Source organism: Phoca vitulina, unplaced genomic scaffold (assembly GCF_004348235.1).
Source record: "Phoca vitulina isolate PV1807 unplaced genomic scaffold, GSC_HSeal_1.0 scaffold63, whole genome shotgun sequence".
Classification (NCBI taxonomy): Eukaryota; Metazoa; Chordata; class Mammalia; order Carnivora; family Phocidae; genus Phoca; species Phoca vitulina.
In genome coordinates, this window is record NW_022589766.1 from 6,980,350 (window position 1) to 7,006,620 (window position 26,271).

At 37.7% G+C, this 26,271-nt stretch overlaps 1 protein-coding gene and 2 non-coding genes across 3 annotated transcripts in view; all 3 read left to right on the forward strand.

Annotated features, from left to right (window-relative positions):
* Nucleotides 1-23,821, forward strand: part of WDR43 (WD repeat domain 43) — a 47,058-nt gene extending 23,237 nt beyond the window's left edge. The window contains exons 6-18 of the mRNA XM_032391530.1: nt 1,020-1,122; nt 1,654-1,718; nt 3,668-3,839; nt 5,325-5,411; nt 6,301-6,432; nt 8,020-8,151; nt 15,055-15,141; nt 15,926-15,957; nt 17,382-17,445; nt 20,280-20,393; nt 20,920-20,989; nt 23,247-23,296; nt 23,401-23,821. Of these exons, the coding sequence (XP_032247421.1) occupies nt 1,020-1,122; nt 1,654-1,718; nt 3,668-3,839; nt 5,325-5,411; nt 6,301-6,432; nt 8,020-8,151; nt 15,055-15,141; nt 15,926-15,957; nt 17,382-17,445; nt 20,280-20,393; nt 20,920-20,989; nt 23,247-23,296; nt 23,401-23,592 (1,300 nt within the window). The 3' untranslated portion in view covers nt 23,593-23,821. The remainder of the gene's footprint in view (nt 1-1,019; nt 1,123-1,653; nt 1,719-3,667; nt 3,840-5,324; nt 5,412-6,300; nt 6,433-8,019; nt 8,152-15,054; nt 15,142-15,925; nt 15,958-17,381; nt 17,446-20,279; nt 20,394-20,919; nt 20,990-23,246; nt 23,297-23,400) is intronic.
* Nucleotides 5,887-5,966, forward strand: LOC116624061. The gene has a single exon (XR_004297817.1). It is a non-coding gene; the product is annotated as a small nucleolar RNA SNORD53/SNORD92 (small nucleolar RNA).
* Nucleotides 6,724-6,799, forward strand: LOC116624063. Its single transcript, XR_004297818.1, has one exon. It is a non-coding gene; the product is annotated as a small nucleolar RNA SNORD53/SNORD92 (small nucleolar RNA).
* Nucleotides 23,822-26,271: the final 2,450 nt, after the last annotated feature.

Consider the following 26,271-nt stretch of genomic DNA (forward strand, 5'->3'; position numbering starts at 1 on the left):
AAAGACTATTTACAATGAACTGGTTTTGCATATATACATGGGTATATACATACAGTCAGTTCTCGATATTTGCAGTTGTATAGTTGTATAAAGTCCTCATGAGCACTGAGTTGGTGATACTGAGCTATTATTCCTCTGGGAAATACAGGGTTAGATTTCTGTAAGCCTCGTTGGTCACATCTTTGTCATCTAATCAATACATAAACTTGTTTTATGTGTTTCTGTTTTTTTTTTTTTTTTTTAAGATTTTATTCATTTATTTGACAGTGAGAGAGAGAGCACAGCAGGGGGAGCAGGAGAGGGAGAAGCAGGCTTCCCGCGGAGCTAGGGAGCCTGATGCGGGGCTCGATCCCAGGACCCCGGGATCATGACCTGAGCCGAAGGCAGACGCTTAACGACTGAGCCACCCAGGCGCCCCTATGTGTTTCTGTTTAAAAATACTTTGTTTTATATATATACACACACACACACACGTATATATATCAAGTTGTGTGTAACTATATACACACTCTGACATTAATTAATCAGCTGTATAATATAGTTGATTAATTCATGTCAGAACAGAGTTTACTTAGCACAAATATTTGTTTTCCATAAGGAATAGCAGCTTTTTCCTCTTAGGTACACTAGACAGCACTTCAGCACTATACTTAGGGGACATTTTAAACAGTGAAATCAACAAAAAGCATAAAAGCAAAAAAAGTGGCACTACAAAGATCTTTTTAGTATTCTAAATAATACTAATAATACTTATTAGTATATAGTATGAGAGCTGAAATAAGTCCGAGCATATAGCCTTGTTTAACATTGTTGGCAACTCTTAAATTTCACTGCTCTGAGCATAGCTGTTAAAGACCATGGAAGTTCCACAAATACTGAGATTGATCTGTAGTCCCCTTATTTAGCTTTCAGGATGCAAAAGCTATGGCGAATCTAATGCCGTGACTCCCCATAGGTGCTCATCTTTTTTTTTCTTTTTTTTAATTTCTTTTTATCTAATCATTGGTTTTGTTATCTAGGCAGGTCCGGTCAGAAAACAAAGAAAAGAATGCAGTGATGTCTTTTACAGTCACAGATGAACCTGTCTATATTGATTTGACTTTGTCAGAAAATAAGGAAGAGGTAAATGGCTTGATTTTTGAGAATTTGTTTTTGGATTTCACAAATTGTATTTTTAAAATTAGTGTTTTGATGATTTAATGATTTGGGAAAGAAGGGGACACCAGGGAGGGAGAACAAAATATAACAAAAATCTTAGGCTCTCCGGGATGAGCGTTCAGTCACTGTGATGCACTTTCGAGGGGAGGGGTCAGCGTGCAGAGGCATTTGCAGCGATCCCAACCAACTGCTCTGCCGTGCGGGGCCTGCCAGGTCCCTTTTGTCAGTCTCTGCACTTGGTAGTAGTGACTTTGCTTCTCTAACTTGCAGGCTGCATTTTCCTTACTGTTCTCTTCTTCCCCTACACTTTTATTTCTAAGCTTCACAACAAACACTACAGTTGTCATTTTGATGACAGTAAGGATTTTTAAATGCAGGAGTTTTGTAACCTTGGTGTTCTAACTTTTTCTCTGGTTATTTCAAGGGCAGGGGAGGGGGGAGAATAGTTGGTTTGGTATTGACTCATTAGAGTAATCAGTTAAATTTTTCTCTTAGCCTGTCAAGTTAGCTGTTGTTTGCAGAGATGGTCAAGTTCATCTTTTTGAACACATATTAAATGGGTAAGAAATTTCTCGTTTATTTTCTTTCCCTGATTTGTTACTCTTTTTTATTCCCACCTCAATATTCTTTGCATTATATTCCTTTTCAGTTAGATTATTTTGAAAGCATTATTCTTTATCCACATGACTACATACATTCCCAGTAAGAACTCAAGTTTCTGGAGTCATGGACCATTTTTTCATATTTGTGCTTATTAGTAAAGTAGTTTTACAATATGTGCTTAGTAAATGTTGGCAGTTCTAATAATACATTTTAAAAGAAAGTGGTTCAGTTGGAAAACTTTGCTTGTGAGCTTGGTAAAACCTTAATTTCTAACTTTGACAATACATATGTGGTGGATCAGTGCAGCATGGCAATGCTAGTGTTTTGGTGAATAGAGGGGAGTATTGCTGTTGTGATGTGTAGTAGTCCTAGACTAAGGGTCACTAAATTATGATCTGTTGGTCAAATCAATATGTGGTCCCCCAAAACTAAAATACTGTCTGCTCTTTATAGAAAAGTTTGCCAATCTCTGTCATACTCTATAAACATGGTCTAAGACTAAGTCATGTAAACTTTAAAATGGTTTCAACTTTTTGTCAGTTGGTATCCTTCCTTTTACAATCGTAGTGTAGCAACTTATTTAAATATAAAATAGTTATGAAAGTATAAAACATTATTTTAAAACATTTAGGAAGCATAGACAGTTGATTATAAAGCCTAATTCTCCCTCCATTGAGTTCTACTCCCTAGAGGTTACTGTTAACATTTTGTGTGTAACACTTGAGGCTTTTATTTACATAGTCATATGTGTACGTGGAATATATAACTTGAGGGCCCAGAAGTAGTGGGCTGGAGTGAGGACTTGGTCCCCTCTCCTTGGTCAGTAGTAAGCCTTTGCTTTTTTGCAGAAGACTGATGAGGTTTGACCTAAGTGTTAAGGCATTAAGCTTTAAGTCGTTTTGTCTGATGTGTTGACAATAGATTACAGAGGGGTCAGAGGCCAAAGCAGAGGCCAGAAGTCCTGGATAGAGATGGTTGTGGAGTCCAGATAACTAAGGGGAATGAGCTGGAAAGATAGGGATAGTGGGGTGCACTTTTTGGTGATAAGATGTCTGTGGTGTGAGTGGCTGAGACACGGTAAAGGCCAGGGTTGTTGGAGGTGGGAAGGGTTCGGACCTGGGAGGACAGTGTGTCAGAAAGATCATCAGCCTGTGTGGTGAATACAGAGACCACTTGAGACAGTGTTGGCCAGAATGACAGTGGAGCCACTAGAATCTTGAAGAAATAAGGGGGAGTGACCCAGAAATCATTGGATGGCAGCAGGAGAGGGAGGTAGCTGGTATTGGGTGACAGCATTTCCCAAGGTTACAGAGATGAAAGAGGGAGAGACACTTGTCTTGAAATGTTCGTGAAGAACAGAGAGCACACTTAAATGATGTCCAAGGCTTCTGACACAAAGAGTGTGGAGAGAAAACAGCTACAACTTGGGAGATCTGCCCTGATGAGCCAGTGTAGAGCAAGAAGGTGAAGAAAACCCTTAGAGGAGAAATTGAGGATGGGATTCTGTTGATTACATTTTGCTAATAATTTTGCTCCTGGAACTGTGTTGCAGAGATCATAGTGAGGCTTTTGGGGGTTGGAAACAATTGGGGATAGTGCTGATTGGAACAGATGTAGAGAGTCATCTGGGGTTGAAGCTCAAGGCAGCAAGAGAGCACTTGGAGCGTGGGCCTCTTGTGGGGCTTGACAGTGGGTTAGAAGGGCACATGGTCTCCAGGCAGATTTTGATGGTGAGGTCTTGCTAGATGAGGTCTTGACATGAGCACTGGTGCTGTGGGGACCCTGGTCACTGTGGACGTAGTGTGGAGGCCACAGGGGGGTTGCATTTCCTGACTCGAGGCCAACTTTCAAGCATTCCTATGAGATGTTACTTTGAATTTTCTAATTAATTTTTTTTCACTTCTAGATACTGCAAAAAGCCTTTGACTTCAAACTGCACAATTCAGATAGCGACACCTGGGAAAGGCAAGAAATCAACACCAAAACCCATCCCTATTCTAGCAGCTGGTTTTTGCTCAGACAAAATGTCATTATTGCTTGTATATGGCAATTGGTTTCAGCCCATCATTGAGCGAGTGGTACGTAGATGCTACTCTGGAGTAGAACAATACATCATCAACAAGGCCATGGAAAAAAATGATTTCGAAATGACTCATTGGTCTGCTTATTGGAATACTTAGAAAGAAGTCATGTATTTTCCCTTAACTGAAGGACCTTTCACTCGGTGGTTTATTTTAGTTTGTGAGAGCTATGTATTTAATTTTACTTAACCCAGCATATCCAGAATATTTTAATCCTTGGTATGAAAAATTATTTGAGATATTTTATTCCCCTCCTTTATTTGGTATTATGTCTTTGATATTTGATTATATTTTCACTTACAAGCACATCTCAGTTTGGAATAGCCACATTTCAAGTGCTCAGTAGCCCCACATCCCTAGTGGCTAATGTTCTGGTCAGCACATGTATGAGTGAATTTTACCCAATTACTCAAAAGCTGAATCTTAATAAAAGAGCCCTTAGTAACATTATCCATTGAATTTTCTCAGTGGAAATGTAATGGGTGGTTCAGTCACTTAACTTTTTTGATGGCAGAAGTTTCTTTGGAGACTTTTGGAGAGTTATAAGCATGTCCAATAGGTGATTTCTTCAGCTTGTATTTATACTGCTTTTATTCAGTAAGGCCCTCTGGGAGATGATGAGTGGAATATTACATGCCCAAGCAAATTCCTGTTGAGTTTATTTTAATTTAAACTCACATTTAATTAAAACTTAAGTTTAAGCTCTTGAGTTTATTAAACTCTTTGCTTTTTCTAAAAATTTAACACATGGATATGGTTTAATAAAAAAAGGAGAAAGGCGTTAAGCTGTAAACCTAAGTCTTCTTGCCATAAGTGGACGACCCCCCACCCCCAACCCTCCTCTGCCCATAAAGCCATTGTTTCCTGCTTGTTTTATGTCCTTCCGGGTATTGATTCATTATATGGTTATAGAGAATTACATATAACCTTAAAGCCTTATGGTTATGGGTAACATGTACTTTGCTACATCTGATTGTCCCCCCTATTTAGTACCACATCAGGGTGTAGAGGTCCACCCAAGAGCATTATTGTTCATCAGCAGTGCTGTCTTTGACCTGCTTGTGGAAAGTAGAGCAGTAGGAAGTTTTAGGGTAGGACCATTCTTTTTTAGCCTAGACTATTCTATTTACAAGGGTGACAGACTAGAATGTTTTCTTTAAAATGTGTTACATTTAAAAAGCCTGTTGATCTCTTAAAGCTATACATGTGAAAAATTTGAGCAGTTCATAACTGAAGAAAGTACACATTATGCTTAATATCTTCAGAGTTGACCCACTTTTCTCTGCTTCCATCAGTCTGAATGGTGATCAGTCTGAGTGGCTCAGTTTTGTGGGGAAGCTTTCTGTACTTTTTTGTATTTTTATAGAAATGCACAAGTAGGAATTTGCTTTTCATGTTATTCTTATTCCCAATTGCTTTGTTTGACACTCTTTTTTTTTCCCCCCCCGTCACACTCCGTCCCCTTTAAAATTATATTCCCAGGCTTTAAATTCCAAAGAACCTCATGTGTGTTTAGTAAGAGATATTTCAAACTGCTGGGCCCCCAAAGTAGAAACGGCTATAACAAAGGTGAGTGCATTTCATATTAGAAGTTGAGAAAAAAGAGATTTGGGTAAATCTAATTGTAATATATTATTATGTTTAGACTCTTTAATATCCTCTTTATGATCTTGTCTAACAAATTTGTGGGATTAGGTTTCAGGTAACGAGATTATAAAACCACTTTTGTTTCTATGCTCTTCGTTTGTTGAATGCATGAGTGAACAGACAACTAGAAGTTGAAGACTTGGGAGTTAGCCCCTCCCCCCATGTATGATCATTAAATATCACATTTATCATTAAATTATTTTACTGATGTCAGTATTTGAAGGAGCATAACTTTGAGGAATCCTATATTTAAGGGTGGAATAAAGCTTAAAATTATGGGTCTGGAATTGAACATTGTATAAGATGATCATCTTGATGCTTTATTTTGAATTTAACATGGCATCTACATGTAGATCTCATATGTTTGGCAGTTTAATGAGTAAAGGAAAGCCAAGACATGCTATGATGACATCCATATATGGTTTCGCTTCTGGCTGAGTTCCAGAGATGACACCTTTCTCTTGGCTGTCTGAGCGTTTCTGGCAAAGCTGGATTCCTGGAGGTGGTCATAAAGCGTACCAACTTCACTCTAACATTTTTAAGTAATTGATAATCTGTAAATGTTCCTGGTTTTTACTCTTATGTGGTATTGAAAGCTTTAAAACTATGAACTTTCAGATTATAATTTAAAAACTTACTTGCCAACATTCACTTAAAATTTATCTTTAATTCATGTCATATTAAGTTAGTTATATTAGATTTTCTAGTAGAAAAACCTTTTAGATGTTGTTAGTTTCCTCACTGGGGCTCAGTTTTGCCAGGACTAAGGCATCATTTCCTTTGTCACGTTCCCGCTATTCCCGTTCAACAGGTGAGAACACCGGTGATGAATTCTGAAGCAAAAGTTCTGGTGCCAGGGGTACCTGGTCATCATGCAGCTATCAAGCCTGCTCCTCCACAAACTGAGGAAGTAGAGAGCAAGAGGAAACTGGGGGAAAATGAGGTAATACACTCACAATTTTTGAGTTTGAAATTTAAGATTACTTGTGAGACTCTAACGAATACATTGGGATAGAGCCAAACTTGGAACTTCAGGAACTTACTGAAATTGCTGCTGTTAACCTCTCCCTCGTCCCCAGCAGCATAGGATCCGAAATTCCAGACTGTAGTCTGTGAGACATTTACTTGGCCACTGTTAATGGAGAAGACAGACTTGCACTAACCATAGAGGGTGCTGTTTTGGCCATTGTTAGTGGTCAGCTGGATCACGTAATTGAATACATGAAGCCAGGACTTGCTGTGATGATTTCCACTGGGTTTCGCTTGTTGCTGACTATCAGTGATGCCTCTTCTCTTGGCTGTCTGAGCAATCCTGGCTAGTTTAGTGATAGTTGGTTTTTAGAAGTGGTCATTATAACCTCTTAAAGTACTTAGAAATTTGATTTTTTTCTCAACTCCGTAGACCTTCCTTCCTGTGGTTACTGTACTACTGTCTGCAGCCCTTCTTCATGTGTGTCACTGTAAATGATCTAGAGCTCGAACTTTTATCTTTAGAGAAAAGATGTCATGTTTCTTTATCTGATTTTAAATGTCTTTATTGGGTGGGGGGGTTGGGGCTAAAAAGCTATTCATAAAAATTATTTCTCAAAAACATGGTATCTGTATTTAAAAATAATGTGCCAACTTTCTTTATCTTGGCCTAGATCCATTTCTTTAATTTCCTCCTGCCGTTTTTGTTTTTGATAAGATAACCCAAATAGGAGGCTTTGCCAAAGCCTATCTGCTTTGGTAGTTGTAGAACATTTGTATTTTGATTTAGTTACTAAAAGGCTGGCAGAACATGGTTGTCTTGTTTTAATAAGAGATCAGTTCTCTACAATTGAGGGTTTGTTTTTTTTTTAAATATTTATTAGAGAGTGCGCGCTTGCATGAGCGCATGGGGAGGCGGGAGGGGGCGGTGCAGAGAGAGAGGGAGAGTCTTAAGCAGACTGCGCTTAGTGCAGAGTCTGATGCCGGGCTCAGTCTCAATACCCTGAGATCACAACCTGAGCTGAAACCAAACGTCTGATGCTTAACGGACTGTGCCACCCTGGCGCCCCTAGAATTGAGTTTTTGTGTAGCAAATTGAATCATGTTTATTTACGCTTAAATTTTAGATATTTATGAAGGAAACTTAGTTGTAGTAGAGCATCTTCTAGAAAATAAATCACCATTTGGAACTGACTAATAAAGACAAAAATAGGCATTTTATAAATTGTTTTGACAAAATAGCTGTCTTTATTTTTAATTTTTTTTGATAATACTTGTTTCCTTTTTGCAGATCTGAGGCTGATGACAAAGCTTCTTCCATAATAGGTCTTTTCTTCTGTTTTAGTAATAGATGCCAGGTGCTTGCCTTTTTTGAAACTTATATAGATGTGTTTATGAATTACATTTTTAAATCATGATTTGTTGGGCAGTTGTTTTTTTTTCACTGGGATCTGGAAACTTTGATTGGGAATCATCAATCTGGGAACCACCCAGTCACCCCTTGACCAAACTACTTTAAGCCTTGTCTGGTTTAACGTTAATGATCGTTTCTGTTCTGCAGATTAGCATTGAAGAGCGCCTGGGAGCACTGGATATAGATACAAAGAAAGAAAAGGATGACCTTCCACAGACAAATAGCTTTCCAGTTCTTCTCACACAGGGTTTAGAAAGTAATGATTTTGAAATGCTAAATGTAAGTATTCTGGCAGTTTTTAAAATGAATTAACACAGTTAATTTTTCTTAGAAAGTGATTGACATAGCACACTCAGTGATAGTCATGTGATGTAGCTGTTTTGAATTTAATATTTTGTGAGTCTAGTCAAACATTTATCACTTGGTGGCACTATACAGACAGTCACCAACCTACAAAGGCATTGTATTAAATTATTTTGAACCTGGAATGCATTTTCTCATAGAAATACTGTTTTGAATTGTTATTAGGTCTTAGGCTTTAGTTCACAAAAGCCTTTATAAACATAGTGTAGCTGAACTATAATACTCAGCATTCTAGATCACAATTTATATTTTTTTCTGTAGGAAAATGCGTTCCTGAGTTTTTACTCTGGATTCCAGAAACTTATGTCCCCCTGGCCGTGAGAGGGGGCGGTGAGGTGGAACCTTGGCAATGGGTAGGAGGTTTGGGGGAAAAATTCAGGAGGGTTGGGGGTTATGTTGTGAAGTATTTAGAGGTAAAAATACTAGAAATTTGTATAAGGGAGGCATTTATTATTTCTGTGTTTGTAAGTTGGTGACTGCTTGTATGAAGTTACTTAATTAGGTCTTCTTAGATTTCAGAATTTAATACTGGTCTGTAGAAAAAAATTAAGTGTAAAAATTGGTTTTAAGTACTGTCTGATTAGATTAAAGCAGTTTACATTTTCTTAAGTCCATTTATTCTTAGTGATTCAATGATATATGGTGCCACTTAGTATTGATGTGACTTTATTCATATGTTAACTTTATTTGGGTAACCTATGAATAGTGTCTTTCTGATTTATATTTTGATCTAAATGGAAATATCATTTTTGTCTAAGGTGATTTTGCAAAATGAGAGGAGAAACCAGCACATCCTAAAATTACTTTTAACATTAGTTGTAAAATAGTTTGTGAATGTATGTAATTTGGGAGGTAGTTTTTAGTTAACATGGCATAGAAACCTAGGTGAAAAATAAGCTATAGAAAACAATAGACAATGTTTTTAAAATGTAATATAACTTATTTGCCATTATTATCTCCTTAACTGTCCATTTTAACCTTTCTCAGTACAACTAAATCAGCTACCATTTTTTTTTTAAAGAAACATTTCAAAACCTTTAAAATTATTACAGTGGCCCCCCCATGAACTCATCACTCAGTTTCAGAAATTACCTACACTAGCCAGATCTATCTGTCCTTGTGTCATCTGTCTGCCCACATGCCTCCCCGGGTTATAGTGAAGCATAGAGACATCATTTTATTCTTAAATACATCCCTCTTCAACCCTGACAATAACAACTCCTTTTGAAAACAACCACAATCCATTATCACACCTAAAAAAAGTAAAGAGTAATTCCTCAAAATCATCAAATATCTATTACCATGTTTACATTTCCCTGATTGTTTCATAAACTTAAGTTTTTATGTTTGCTTTCTTCAAAACAGAATCCCCATAAAGTCCACACAGTACTGGGGAGAGATGTATCTTCTGTCTCTTGCAGTTAATGTTTTGGAGAAGCTAAGTTATTTGCCCTATAAAGATTCTCACATTCTGGATTTTGCCTCCCGCAAAACTCCCATTTTGTTGGGTCATTTAATCTAAAAATGGTATCATTTAACATGGTCCTCTAACATATTTCCTGTACACTGGTAATTGGATCTAGAAGCTTCAGGTTAAAATCTTTTCGCACTTCAAAGGTGACAGTGTGTTCTTTTATCAGGTGTCACAGAGTTGTTGGAAAAACAAATGAAATGATCCTTATGGAAGCACTTCTTAAATTGTAAAGGATTGTACACATAAGACTTTTTTGTTATTAAGGTTCTTTAGGTGATACATTTATTTCAGTAGAAGTAATTGGAAACTAGAATCCTGGAAAATTGTATGCTGGAAAAGACCTGTAAAAGTTATAGTGAAGGGCTTAAAATAACCTAAAAAAGAGAAAAAGTATGGAGATTTCCCCATAGTATATTACTTGGGAGATGATGCACTCACATTCTGTACTCTCTTACAAAAAAAAAAAGAGACAAAAAAAATTTTTTTTTCTCCGAAAAATAGTCTCCCCCATTCCCAAAAATTACCTTATGAGGATATATGAAATATAGTAGGAGGACAATAAGAAAGAAGGAAGGAAGGAAGCAGTGTCAGAGATACATCATACAACTAGAAGTGAGGATAAGAATCCCTACCATAGAAAACTTGACATTAAATTTGTGGCTTTAGGAAGGTGGAAATTTGACTCTAGAGAAAACAGCTTACGAGAGAAGAGAAGCCTAGTCATGTATGTAATTCATGGCACCCACAGAAGATGGATATTTTTAAGATTTTTAAATATTTATTTAAATAATTTTTGTATGTGCCGTTGACAGTGGTACCCGAAAGTTAGGATAAATTTATAAAAGATGTCTCTCCCTCTATATCGAAAATTACCAAAATTGAGAGAAATTAACAAAGATCTTAGTATAAAGTGATGTAAACCACCTTTATGGGTTGAAAGATTCAATACTGTTAAAATGAGGAATTCCCCCCGTATTTATCTGTGTATTCAGCGCATTCCCAATTAAATTTCAGTAGTATCTCCAGGTAAAATTGGAGGACTTAGCCTACTCAATTTCAAGGTAAAGTTACAGTAATCAAAGTAGTTTGATATTAGTGAAAAATAAATATAGATTAAGGAATCAAAATAGAGAGTCCACTAATAGATCACACACAATTGGTTTTTAGTAAAGGTACTTAGTTGAGTTAATGGAGAAAGTAAAATCTTTCCAGCAGTTGGTCGTGAACCAACCACATATCCATATGGAAAAAAATGCATCTCAACTCTTACTTCACAAAAGTTGACCCAAAATAGAAAAATGTAAAACCCAAACCTACAAAACTTCTAGAAGAAAACAGGATAAAGTCTATGCAAACGTTAGCGGATGAAATCTTCTTAGATGGCATCACAAAAAGCATTACACACTACAGGAAAAAAGTGGTCATTTGGACTTAATGAAAGTTGAAATCTTTTCTTTCTGAAATGACAGGGTTTGTGACTTCTGAGTGATTATTACAGTGTTGGTTCCTCTTCCAGGTTGGGAGGTGATAACCACCGTCCCAGGAATTCTCAATACATTTTTATTACTTAAAAAAAAAAGAGAAAGAAATGACACTGTTAAGAGAGTGGAAAGGCAAGCTGCAGGGGGGGAGAATATTTGCAATTCCTACATCAGACAAAGGATTCGTATCCAGAAAATATAAAAAACTCTTAAGAATGAAACTCAGAAAGCAATTGGTAAAGGTGGGAACAGATACATCACAAAAGAATTCAAAGGCCAATAAGTGCATGTAAGGGATTATACATCATTGATCATCACAAATGCAAATTAAAATGACAGTGAGCTAACACTACATACCCATTATGGATTGATTAAAATTTAAAAGACAGTTCCATCTGTTGGTGAGAATGGGGTGCAGTTAGAATCTTGTATCTTGCTGGTGGGAATATAAAATGGTACAAGGGAAAACAACTTGGCAATTTCTTAAAAGTTAAGGATTCATCTACTTGAAGACCCAGCCATTCTACTGCTAGGTATTTACCTGGAGAGTCAAAAACATGTTCATAAAAAGACCAGTACATGAATGGTCATAGCAACTTTATTTTTTTAATAGCCGGACCCTGGAGAGAACCCATATGTTCCTCATCATATGAATGGATAAACAAATTCTTTATCCATCAGTATAAGGAGTATATTATTGATACATCAACAACATGGCTGAATCTCAAACTTAACGCTGTGAGAAAGAAGCCAAAGAGTACATGCTCTATATGATTCTACTTACATAAAAATTCTAGGAAACGCAGACCAATATGTAGTTCAATGGTTGCCTGAGGATGGGGGTGGAGGGATAGAATGTTAAGGGACCCAAGGAGACTTGAGGGTGATGGAGTGTTTATCACAGTGTTTGTTTCATGGATAAATGTTTATGTCAGACTGATTAAATAGTATATTTTAAGTGTGCACTGTTTATTATGCTTCATTTATAGTGTAGTAGACTTGTAAAAGAAAAACCTTCAGTATCTTCTTGCTAATTACAACTGTGGTTTATAGGGTTGTTTCTTTAAATATATTTTCAGTGGAAGTTAATGCTAACTTCTGTATCCATTAACACTTCACTTTGTTTTGGGATAACTTACTTTTACTTATTTTAAATTTGAAAATTACCATAGAGCCTGTTGTTAGTTGGCATAAGAATTACTTGAGAGCTTGTTAAAAAACTCTTCTGCCCTACAGTTTGATTTAACTTCTAAATAGCTAGGCCATAGGTTCTCTCTCTCTCTCTTTTTTTTTTAAGAGAGAGGGAGGGAAGATGGGGAGGGGCAGAGGGAAAGGGAGAGAGAGAGAACTTTCTTAAGGAGGCTCCCCATCAAGTGCGGAGCCAACGCTGGCCGGGCTCGATCTCACAACCCTGTGAGACCATGACCTGAGCCAAAATCCAGAGTTGGACCCTTAACCAACTCCACCCAAGTGCCCTAGGCCACAGATACTCTTGTTTGCCTTTGACAGTTCTGGTTTATACCTCTTATCTCTGTATAATAAATAATAGTGACCTCTGTCGTTGTTACAAGTGTCCCAGTTTAGACAACAAATTATATGATCACTTTACATTTAGAGCACCGGGGCATTTCAAACCCTCATTCCTAAGCTTGGTATAAATAATGTGCAACAGCAGGTTCAAGTTAGTATTCCTTGACCTGAGGGGCTACTACCGTACTTGGCCAGTTAAGACAGTGAAACCTGATGGTTTGGTGGACATCCTTTGAAAATTGAGGACCTTAACAAGAGCATGTCTTAACTCAAACAGTAATTTATAGACTAGTTCAGGCAGATTGTTCCCTCTAACCTGTACATTGTTGGAACTTTGTGATAACTGATAGTTATAATAAATGTGATTTGAGGAATGTTCAGTATCATCACACACCTTCTGAATTACTGTGGAAGTTCTAATCAACATATTTTGCTTTGAAACTTATATTCTGATTATTTGAAAATATAAATTTAGGTTAATTTGGACTATTAAATAAGGACAGTCCACCCCTCACTTTTTCAGTGATAGTGTATAAAAAGTTTTCTTTTGCATGAGAAACTATGCAGTTATGCCCGTGGTAGTTTTTATACAGTTCTTGATGGATTTTTTTAGAAGGGCTTGGTGTAAAGATACTTTTATAAGCAAATAAAATTCATAGGGCATTCTGAAAGGATACTGTTAAAATAGGTTGTAAACCAATTTTCTATATTTTCCCCTTTGGTACTTCTGCTCTTTATATCTTAAGCATGACCTTTATAGTACCAACCACCACCAAAACAGCATGCACCCGTCATCAGGGAAGTTCCTCTGGGAGTTAAGCCCTTTGGAAAGAATAAATATATAGAAGTATTCAAGAGGAAGGGGAGAAAAGCCTTGTATTTCCCATCCTTTCCTATGGATGAAGCCTCTGGGATTTGGAGACATTGAAAGGCCTGCCAGATTAGGACTAATCTCTCTCTCCTTTTCTGTACCCTGCGGTGGAGACTGGGTTTCTCCAGTTGATGTACCCTCCCAGGATTTTGACTCAGGCACTCATTATATATGATCTTTTGATTGGTTTAAAATTTTATCAAAAAGTTGACAACTTTAAAAGGTTTGTTGCTTAGTGTGGTTTTAGTGTGTATTGCTCCTTATGTGTATATATATCTCTGATTTCATAAAATGATGGTTTGACAGCTTCTCTAAAGTGGCATATGTCCATTTAAGTGAGTAAGAGGTGTTCTGCTTTATATAAAAATTTGTTCATAAATTTTAGAATCTGTAGGTAAGAAACCCATATATCAAAGTAAATGTCCTAATTCCTGTGAAGATTATACTTTCCTGATAGCCAAAGACATTAACATTCTCCAGTCAGTCCCTCCAACCTTCATTCACTAAAATTCAGTTGGTAGTTTATTGTTTGGTTTTTAAAACGGACACATGAAAAAATGCTCACCATCACTCAGCGTCAGGGAAATACAAATCAAAACCACAATGAGATACCACCTCACACCTGTCAGAATGGCTAAAATTAAGTCAGGAGACAACAGATGTTGGCGAGGATGCAGAGAAAGGGGAACCCTCTTACATTGTTGGTGGGAATGCAAGCTGGTGCAGCCACTCTGGAAAACAGTATGGAGGTTCCTCAAAAGGTTAAAAATAGAACCATCCTATGACCCAGCAATTGCACTACTAGGTATTTGTCCAGAGGATACAAACATAGTGATTTGAAGGGGCACCCCAATGTTTTTAGCAGCAATATCCACAATAGCCAAAATATAAAAGAGTCCAAATGTCCATTGATACATGAATGGATAAAGAAGATGTGATGCGCGCGCACACACACACACACACACACACGGGACTATTACTCAACTGTTAAAAAGAATGAAATCTTGCCATTTGCAGTGACGTGGATGGAGCTAGAGGGTATTATGCTAAGTGAAATAAATCAGAGAAAGACAAATACCAAATGATTTCACTAATACCTATGTGGAATTTAAGAAACAAAACTTAAGGGGGAGGGAAAGATAATAAAATAAGATAAAAACAGAGGGAGGCAAACCATAAGACACTCTTAACTATAGGAAACAAATTGGGGTTTCTGGAGGGGAGGTGGGTTGGGGGGATGAGGTAATCGGGTGATGGGCATTAAGGAGGGCACTTGATGGAATGAGCACTGGGTGTTATATGCAGCTGCTGAATCGCTGAATTCTCCCCCTGAAACTAATACAGTATTATGTTGACTGAATTGATTTTAAAGAAAAAAGAAAAAAATCATTTTTACTGTTTTTCCTGTAGTGTCCTTAGCTTCTGCATATGCTTATCTTCATGTTTCTTTTATTTTCTCACAGAAAGTACTTCAAACTAGGAATTTAAACCTAATTAAGAGGACTGTGTTAAGGATGCCCCTGCATGCTGTTATTCCATTGTTGCAAGAGGTAACTGAGTATTTTTTTCATTTTAAGGTCCTAACACTGTGAGTTAAAGAGAAAATCTAGTGTTTAGAGAAATGGAATTACAGTATGTAAGCAAGCAGGGTATTTAGAGTAGATAATAGATCTACTCAAACAAAATTTACCTAGTCCACATTTTTTAATGTATTTTTTTATTGAGATAATTCACGTACCATAAAATACACTCTTATTTAATACGTATAATTAAGTATTTTTTCGTATATTCACAGGCTGTGCAGTTGTCACGCCAAAAAAATAAATAAGTAAATAAATCATGTACCACTGAGCCATTCCCCATTCTCCCTTACCCCCAGATTCTGGCAACCACAGATTATATTCTGTCCCTGGATTTGTCTCTTCTGAATTTTCATTCATATAAATTGTGGCCTAGATTTTTATCAGGTAATTACTCTTACTGTGGGAGTGTGTTCCTAGATTATGTTATACTGGTTGAACATTCAGGAATTAGGAAATTTAGGAATCCTTTAGGAGTAGTGATTTCCTAAGTCTTTTTTGGGGATGGGGCAGAGGGACAGAGAGAGAATCTTAAGCAGGTTTCCCTACCCAGCGCGGAGCCCTAATTTGGGGCTTGATTTGACGACCCTGAGATTATGACCTGCGCTGAAATCAAGAGTTGGGTGCTTAACCACCTGAGCCCCCCCAGGTGCCCCCTTAATAGTCTTTTCTATATTTTCTTTGTATCGTGGGAATTGGTGCACATGGGCTGCCTCTGAAGTGTGGTTGCTAATACTGTTTTTCTCTCCCTCAGCTTACAAAGAGATTGCAGGGACATCCTAATAGGTAAGATATTTAGGCGACTTAAATTGCTTTGATTTTATCAATATTTTAGAGGTGATTCTTAAAAACAGCAGTTTCTGACAGCATGAAATTACATAGTCGGCAGCTCCACGCTCTAAGTGGTAAGACTGTGTCTGTAAGGGTCAGATACTGCTCTTCCCACTTACTGTAAGTTGAGTGACTCTTAGATTCCTAAGATTTTAGTACAGTTTTTTCCTTTCTTTTAGGAAACTCCTGTGTAGTTTTTCCAGCTTCATTATCAGGTCATGTAATGAATTAGTAACGATTTAGTCCTAATCAGATGTAAAATTGCCTTTTGTAGAACTCCCCCAACCTCTGGTAGTCGCTAAGACACTGTAAGGAAGTATTTTGTAGGACTGAATTTTGTGGGTCTTTTTTGTTAGTAATTTGATGATTAAAGTATTCAGATAGGGAGTTGGTATTGCAAAGATCCTAAGCTGACAGTATAGTATTACCAGCGCTACAGTATATAGTTTTGGTTTTTTTTGAAAGATGTTATTTATTTGAGAGGATAGCGAGAGAGCATGAGCAGGGCAGGGTGGTGTCAGGGAGAGGGAGAAGCAGACCCCCTGCTGAGCAGGGAGCCCAGCGTGGGGGCGATCCCAGGACGCTGGGATCATGACCTGAGCCAAAGGCAGATGCTTAACCAACTGAGCCACCCAGGCGCCCCTGTAATTTGTCTTTTCTTAAAAAAAAGAAAAAAAAATTAAAACATTTTATTTATGCATTTGAGAGAGAGAGAGCACGAGTGGTGGGGAGGGGAAGAGGGAGAAGCAGGCTCCCCGTTGATCAAGGAGCCCGATGTGGGACTCAAACCCAGGACCCTGAGATCATGACCTGAGCCGAAGGCAGACGCTTAACCAACTGTGAGCCACCCAGGCGCCCTTTTTCTTTTAAGTTTTTTCCCCTGATAGACTCCATTTGTGTTTGGAGCTCACAAAGAAAAAATAATTCATTGATTAGGCCCAGCTTTTACACATTTTTGGTCTATATTTGCCTTTTAATGTGGCATAGAAATCTTATGCTGTTTGTACCTGATGATGAGTAGATGGTGGGTGTAAAAATGCGAAGTCAGTTGAGCCCAGTTTACTGCCTTGGGATCAGTTAATTACGAAGTAAAGCATGGGTTTTATTCTTGAATTGTTTTAGAGGAAGAGAGTTTTGTCCTGTTCAGTCCATGTTATTCTCCTCTCCTTCCCAAGAGATAAGTCTGTTTCACAGATCTCAGACTCGTGAAGGGATGAGAACATCATCAAAGTCAGTGGTTTATTTAGTAGTGTTGTTTTTCACAGGGCACAATTTATAGATCTTTACTTGGCCTGAGTTTTTCTAATATTATAACTCCATTGTATTTAATTTTGAATTCGTGAATATTCGTTTACTTGGATTTTTCTTCTTTTTTTCAGTGCTGTTTTAATGGTTCAGTGGCTAAAATGTGTGTTAACGGTCCATGCATCTTACCTATCCACAGTAAGTCTTCAGCTATAGTTGCTGCATAGTTTGGCTTTGATAAGGATATAAACTGATAATGTTAATGAAACATCCTCCCTCCACCTGCCCTTCAACCATCAGCTGCTGCTTTTAAAGATTTTATTTTACCCCAGGTGAATTGTAATAATGTCATCGTTGTTGGCTTTTGTAAATTGGCCTTTTCTTTGCCCTGGATTTTTAAAAGTAATATATATTCTATAGAGAACTTTGAGAAATACAGAAAGGAGAAAAGTAACATACTGATAAATTAGCCTTTAGATGTTTTTTTTATGTATATATATAACCTGTTTAGCAAAATTATTTTTACAATATATGTATCTCTCCGTTGTTCTACCTTGTCCCAGGACAATAGAAGATAGCTTGTGGTAAAAATGAAGTTGAATATTTAATAGCTGTCATTTTGTGGGGCTGCTGTCAGGTCTTGGTTATCTATCACAAATGGAAGGGAGGAAACAACAAGTTTTAATCAATACCAGAAAACACAGTTTTATAATACACATATTTACATACATTTCATAATATGAATTGGGTTCTTTGCTTATTAAATCAGTTATATATATGTGTGTGTGTATATATATTTTTCAAGGTTTTATTTATTTATTTGACAGATTGCTAGCACAAGTAGGCAGTGCGGCAGTCAGAGGGAGAGGGAGAAGCAGGCTCTGATGTGGGGCTAGATCCCAGGACCCTGGGATCATGGCCTGAGCTGAAGGCAGCTGCTTAACCGACCAAGCCATCTAGGCGCCCCAAATCAGTTATATTTTAAGTTTCTGGAAATAAAATTATACAATTCACTTTTTTCTTTAATTTTAATATCTAGCACCTTATAATAGATTTTCTTAATAGGTTATAGTGGATAGTTGAAGAAAGTTCTTAATTGCTCTTCTTTCTTTTTTTTTTAATCTTTTTATTGTTATGTTAATCCCCATACATTACATCATTAGTTTTAGATATAGTGTTCCATGATTCATTGTTTGTGCATAACACCCAGTGCTCCATGCAGAACGTGCCCTCCTCAATACCCATCACCAGGCTAACCCATCCTCCCACCCCCTGCTCTTCTTTCTTAACACAGTTTCACCCAACTCCGCCTGGTCACTGTCCTTGTTCTGTCTCAGGCTCTTTTGCCTTCAGTAGTTTGAAATAGGGAAAACAAGTGGATAACCTGCTTTGAAGCCAGGAGTTTGTTCTTTATGTGTCTGGGGAGAATTCTGCCAGGATGTTAGAATGGGGGGAGGTATAAGAACAGTGAGAATGGCTTTGGGGTTTCCCAGCTTGCGGAATCTTGGGATGAGTTGAGGGCAGTGGTGAGTGGAGTGGTGGAGTGGCGGGTGATGGGCACGGGAAGATTCCCACAAGCATCCGGACTTGGGGTGAACAGGACAGCACTTATTTTATAACCTCATTCATTTGCTTAGAAGTGAGAAGAGCCCTAGGAGGCCTTGTAGAGAAATCCCTTCTGGAGTCAAGGGTGAACTGCTGGAGTAGTAGTCTTGTGACGGTCACAGTCGTGGCAAAACAGACCAGAGAAGCATGGTGTGGAGAGGGCTCCCCTGCCTATGGGAATTCTGTTCTCACAGAACAGTGCTTTTCCTTCCACCTTTCCTTCGCTTCCTCCTCCTTACCAGATGTCCTTATCTTCTCTAAGCTGAGGGACTGTGCTAGGCATGCAGCTTAAGGAATGGACAAGATACCCTGATCTCCCTGTTCTGGAGCTTGTTGTGGGCATAGGGACAGATAAAAAAGAGATGATGGCCACTGGAATGTGATCACGTTAAACTTTGTTTTATTCATTTTTGTGTCTGTTTGCTGTTTAAAGTTTAACATTTGAGGGCGCCTGGGTGGCTCAGTTGGTTGAGCGACTGCCTTCGGCTCAGGTCATGATCCTGGAGTCCCTGGATCGAGTCCCGCATCGGGCTCCCTGCTCGGCAGGGAGTCTGCTTCTCCCTCTGACCCTCCCCCTTCTCATGTGCTCTCTCTCATTCTCTCTCTCTCAAATAAATAAATAAAATCTTTAAAAAAAAAAAAAAAATAAAGTTTAACATTTGAATGAAACTCTTATGCTAAATCGTCAGTGAGAGGAGGGCAAGTAAAGGCTAATTAAATGGCAAAGAGTGGGGTTCTTTTTTTTTTGTTCCCCTGGAGGGACAGATGTCATGCTTTAATTCCTTAAGCATGGTTCAGAGGATTCTTTAACGGGGAGTATGTTTGAAATACTGTAAGGTCAGCTTTGTACTCTATCGCTCTGTTGTGCTGTCTCTGGAAGCTGTGAAAAGCTTCCTTTAGCTTGCTTACGGTATAGGTAGATAATGTGATATAATCAGAGAGTAAGTTTCAGAGGAAAGCCCTCTTTAGCGTGGAGATACGTGGTGGGGGTATTTTTTATTTAATGTTTCAGTTATATTGACCTCTCTATTTTATTTTTCAATTTTTTAAATTACTTTTTAATTTATTTTTTTAGTAGGCTCCACACTCAGCGTGGAGCCCATCTTGGGCCTTGAACTCACCACCCTGAGATCAAGACATGACCTGAGATCAAGAGTCAGACACTTAACCGACTGAGCCACCCAGGCATCCCCCTGTATTACTATTTTAAAAAACACACTATTGTTTTGCCATTAGGACATTAAAGGCCGGCCTGTGAAAATTTGCGACGTTGCCAGGCTGTGTCCCAAGCAGCCACTGCCGCAGGAGGTGTAAGCAGATGCTTCTGGTGCAGTGGCTGAATACTGGGTGTTTCTGAGCATGATCTGTATGTTTGTTATCTATACTTTGTCATGATAGTATGAATATGATCGTCTTTTTCCCCCTAGTTGCCTGATCTGGTACCCCAGCTGGGAACACTATACCAGTTAATGGAAAGCAGAGTAAAAACTTTTCAGAAACTCTCCCACCTTCATGGAAAGCTTATTCTTCTAATCACTCAAGTGAGTAAATCAGATTGTTTTGTGCTAAACTTTAGATGTGATAGGAATAGAGAGGAAAAGGATCGTTTACCTGAACATCGAAAGCCCCATGTTTCAGCAAGAAATTGATAAATCAGGATCCAGTCTTTAACTTTGGAAATGTTACGTATTTGACAGTTGGTAAACTTACTTGTGCTGGAATCAGCTTTTCCTCAAAGGTTCTCACTGTCCTATGTCAGTTGTTAATATAGTTAGGATGGTTATGCTACTATGAACAGCAAGTTACAGGGTATTTATATACAGTTACAGTTTTGGCACAGAAGTAAGTTCTGATCACCCTAAAAGGTATTCAACTTTTACAGAGTAATTCTTTATTCTTGTATTTAACAAGTTTGTTTTTTGCCCTGTATTGATCTGCATTTATTAAGGTCATCGTCATACTGGTTGAGGGCAAGTTTACTGTTGGGGAAGGTGGGGTGTGGTGGTGACTGCTATGCTTGTGATAACCTTGTACTCTACTTCATAATAGTACTTGATTATCTTTCAGGTTACAGCGTCAGAAAAAACAAAGGGAATGACTTGTCCTGCACAAAAGGCAAAATTGGTGTATGAGGAAGGTAAGGCTTGAGGGTACTGTAGATCTAGAATTGGAACATTCGTTTTTTAACATTGAGTTCTGTTACCTTATTTTGTAGAACATGACTGTGAGTAAGATCATACTATGGCACACCAGATTTTCTAATAAAATGGGCAAGCCTGTGGCAAAAATACCATGCAATAAGAAAAGAAAAGGTGCAAATACTGTATAGTAAAACGAGAAAGGGCACTGGGTATGGAAGATAAATTTAAGTGTAGGAGAACACTGAATAAACTTATGCCAGCACATTAAAACCCTAGATGATAAGAGGTAATTTCTTAGGAAACATTAATGACAAAAGTGACTTAAAAATAGAAATAGAGACCTTGACTAAGCCAGTGGCCTTGAATTGATTTAATCAAAACTTTTGCTCAAAGATGCCAGGCACAGAGTTTTTATAGGTGAATTTTATCAATCTTTCCAAGGAACAAGTCATTTTTGTCATATATAACAATTTAGGCATTTTGTGAGTCAAAACCAGGTAAGGAGAGTTAAAACATTTTAGAATGTCTTTAAATATCTTGAGTAGCAAATTGATTACAGAAGTACTTAAGATAGTATGTCATTACCAAGTAGAATTTATTTAAAGATTGTAAGGCCATTTAGCATCGAGATCTATTTAACGTAGTTACCACATTAACAGAATAACAGGGAACAACATGTATTAATGATGGAGAAAAAGAATTCAGTAAAATTCAGTCTTCATCTCAGTGATAATCTGAGCAATCTACGAATTTAAAGGAATTTCCCTAATCTCTATCAGACAAAGTTGAGAAGCATTCCCATAAAGTCAGGAACTAGACAATAATGTACCTTTTATTTCTTCTGGATATCTTGCCTAGTATTGTATGAAAGAAGTGAATTCTAGAGCATTGGACTTGGCTGGCAGTTGTTATCCTTCTCAACTTAGAAAATGCAGCAGAATTTACAGTTATACCATCATTAATGAGATAGGGAAGTAAGCAAGTTTATTGGACACCCAAGATCAGCAGAAAGGAATCAATTGCATGATGGTCTCAGCAATGTATTGTATGTCTATTAATGTATTTCCCAGTCAGAAAATGTATTAGGAAAAAAGATTGCATTCACAGCAGCAGTCAAAATTATGAAGTACCTAGATAATAAAACCTTTATAGAGAAAATAATAAAACATAGCTGAAGGACATAAAAGCATACCTGAATTAATTACTTAGACTTTTTTTTTTTTCCAGTTTTACTGAGATACAGTTACATATAACATTTTTTTTAGGTGTACAACATAATGATTTGATAATCTATGTATGTATTGTGAAATGATCACCATTATATGTTTAATTTACATCTATCACCACACATAGTTGGAGTTTTTATTTTCTTATGCTGAGAACTTTTTACTCTCTTAACAGCTTTCAGATACACAGTACGATATTGTTAAGTGTGGTCACCATGCTGTACGTTATATTCCCAGGACTGACTTCTCTTATAATTGGAAGTTTGTACCTTTTGATTTTCACTCATTCCCCCCATCCTCCACACCTCTGGCAGCCACCAGTCTTTCTCTGTGTCTATTGGTTTGGTGTTTTAGATTGCACATCTAAGTAAGATCATACAGTATTTACCGTTCTCTGTCAGACTTACTGCACCTGGTACAGTGCCCTCCAGGCCCATCCATTTGTCACAAATGGGAGGGTTTCCTTTTTTTTAATAGCTAAATGGAATTTAATGGCTGAATGTATATCACATTTTCTTTAACCATCCATCCAGTCCATCGATGGACTCTCAGGTTGTTCCCATGTCTTGGCTGTTGTAAATAATGCTGCAGTGAACATGGGGGTGCAGGTATCTCTTAGATCCTGATTTCGTTTCCTTTGACATACACCCAGCAGTGGAATTGGTGGATCATCTGGTAGCTTTATTTTTAGTTTTTAATTTCTTAGGGAGCCTCCATACTGTTTTGAATAATGACGGCACCAATTTACATTTCTACCAACAGTACCATGAGGGTTTCCTTTTCTCCACATCCACGGCTTAGTTTTTTAAGATGGATTTTGTTAGGGTTTTGGTACTTGTCCTACTCAGTGAGATCTTGATAAATGGACTTTTATGCAGATAAGAATATTAATGTTACTGCTTAGATGGATGGTAGCTGAATGTAGTATTTCTAAAAGTAAATTCAGGAATCGGACTCTGTTTAGTTGATAGGGCTCTGCCCTCTGCTTGTTGATCACCAACTTAAGGCTGCGTTTTTCCCCTTGCAGAATCTTCTGAAGAGGAGTCAGATGACGAAATTGCAGAGAAGGACTCTGATGTGAGTACCTTGTTTCCTGGTGCATAAATCTGCCTTTACACCCTTGCGCTCTGTATGAACAAGGCCTTCATGAATGCTTTCTGTGCTTCATCTATTTCCACCAGGATAACTGGGATGAAGATGAGGAAGAGAAAGAAAGTGAAAAAGATGAGGATGTTGATGAGAACGATGAGGAGGAGGAAGATGCTGAAGAAAAAGATGAAGAGAATGGGGAGGAGGACAGGGATGTAGCCAGTGAGAAAGAATTAAATGGAGATTCTGACTTAGATCCTGAAAATGAAAGTGAAGAAGAATGAGGATGGAGAACAAGCCGATGGAGCTGTCACCTCCGGTGCACCTTCCCCAATGCTGCCGAGTTCTCCTGGGAAGGGTTGTCTCTGGGACAGGCGCCAAGGACCGTTGCACATTTCCAGATTCCTCATGGTGGTTCCCATGCCGTTTCGCTGTCCTGAGCACCCCAGACTTCACTGTGTATATAAGAGTGTTTCCTTCAAATGTTAATAAACTTTACACAGCAAATAGACACCTTTTCTGCAATGTACTGACATGAGTGTCCAATATATGGTATATTTTTATAATATAATATCCCAGTATGGTTGGTTATAGCAAGAATTGACATAAGTGAAGACACAGACATTTCCCATGTAGGGTTTTAAAAACTGGACTTTTGTGAAGGAGTCAGCTCTTATCTCAGGTTGGTATCTTTCATCAGATCCAGATACAAAGCGGCACTAGTGAAAACAATTTTTAATTTGGTACATTTTCATAAAATATGAAGGGATAACTAAAGATTCGGAGCAAAAACAGTTGGGATTTAAAAACTTTTAAGTATCAGTATCCCTAGCTTGTCTATTAATGGTGGTGATCTGATTTGAGTCAGGTTGAGTATTTGGAGTGCTTCCCCCAAACAGCCACTTATTTTTTAAGCTGTCATGTGGAATATTTTTTTAAAACACAAAAAATTATGGTAATTAAAAAACTAAAGAATTAGCCATATTAAGGATTTTTCTTGACTGCAAGTTGCCTATAAAGAATCATCAGTGTATAGATTTAGAAGTACTCATTATCTGCAACTTTTTAAAAAATTCAGTTATAGCTGCTTTTGAAGAGGTTTTCATTTTTATTTAAATTACTAATGGATCAAAGAACAACTGTTTATTTTTTCTCTTTGGTTTTAGATATTAATGATAACCTTGTTGGAATTTTTTTCCAAAGAAAATATTTTTATAATTCAGTAATTTAATGTTTTCCTTCCTTTTCATTACCCACTCTTGGCAGTGTTAGGGTATCTGTTTACCTTTAAAATAATAAATCTGACTCAAGATTTTTTATGTATGTATAAATAAGTATTTTGGTGTGCTACAAAAGCCTTTTCAAATTACCAGTAATTTTTTTTTTTTAAATTAAAAGAATGAGCCAGTATTTGTGTAGTGCTCTCTAGGGAACAATGCAGATGGAAGCTCAACTCTAAGGGAGGGCTGGGGAGATGGGTTTATTTTTACCACCTGTGAATATGTAGAACACAAAACCATTATCTCTGAGGGACTTTTTAACTTTAATGGCAGAACAGAGATTTCTGTGCTCAACTCATAGAGCTGGAGCCACACAAGCATCTTGGGAAAACAAGTTTGAGCCGCTACTGGTGTAATGTACAGTTATATTTGTCTATAAATGGAACTGTTTATGGCAATTTAATACCATTCTCTTTGTAAAGTGAATAAATATTCATCTTTACCCGGTGCTTGTCTTGTGGTATATGTAGAGGAACACAGCCACGTTTGGCTTGTGTGCAGGTTTCAAGAAAGTGATCTTACTCCACTAGCATTAAAAGGTAAGCACGCTCTCTGGGTTTGTTGGAAAACCTAGAATTTGTAATGAAATGAAAGAACCAAGAACTTTGAATTTAGATGCAGCCCCGCTTGGCTGGGTGATGCTTCCATAGCCTGAGGCTGCAGCAGCATCGCCAGGATGGAGGTGCTCATCCACTGGGTCCTGCTTTGTGGTCTATGAGTCTCCTTTCCCTGCACGTGACTCTCCCTGAAGGAGTCGAGTACGGTGTGTAGTGATTGCTTACTCATTATTTTGGGGGTTAGACAAATCCAGGGCTTAATTAGGCTTGTCCCAAAGACATTTCTGGTTTCAGGGTATTTTTCACTATGTTGTTCCATTCCTAATCCAGGCAACATTTTCTGTGGGTAGGGTCATCTTTTCTGAGATAATTTTCCCAACCTTTGATTTTGAAAAGTTAACCTTCCATCATCACCAAGGATTACACATTGTATTTGGTTGTTATTGCTCTATTTGTGTGTGTGTGTGTGTGTGTGTGTGTGTGTGATTGCTCTATTAATCCAGAATTCTCCCTTGTGTGTGTGTGTTTAATGATTTTGATGCTCAAATGATTCCACATAAATTAAGCTGTGTTAGAGAATGTTTTATAACCTGGATTTGTCTGTTTCCTTATGCTTAGATTCTGGCTTAAATGTTTTTTGGCAAGAATACTAAATAGGTAACTGATATTTGAGATTAATTTGTAAAAAGTAGTTCTTTGGGTATAGATGAATATAGAGTATAAGTATGTTTTGACATAAGTAGATGTCCAGCTTTTAGGTTTGGGACTTCTGAAGTTTTAGTGCAGAGGGATGTTTGAGGGTCAGAAACAGGATCTTGGTAGTGAGAACACTGGGTATATTGATGCTATATAAGGCTGTTTCCTGTGGAAGTTAACTCTTAGCATTGTACCTTCGTTCATTTAACAAATATTTATTGATTGCCAACTCTGTGCCAGGGATTATGTGGTTGCTTGGTATGCATCACTGATTCTGTCCTGAGGAGCTGACATTCTACCAGAGAGATCTAGGCAAAAAATACTGTATCAAGAGTAAGTAAATTCAATGTAGTATGTTAGAGGGTGGTAACTTCTGGGGAGAAAAAGTGGAGTAAGGAAATGGGGAGTCTGGGTGCAGGGGGGGTGTAGG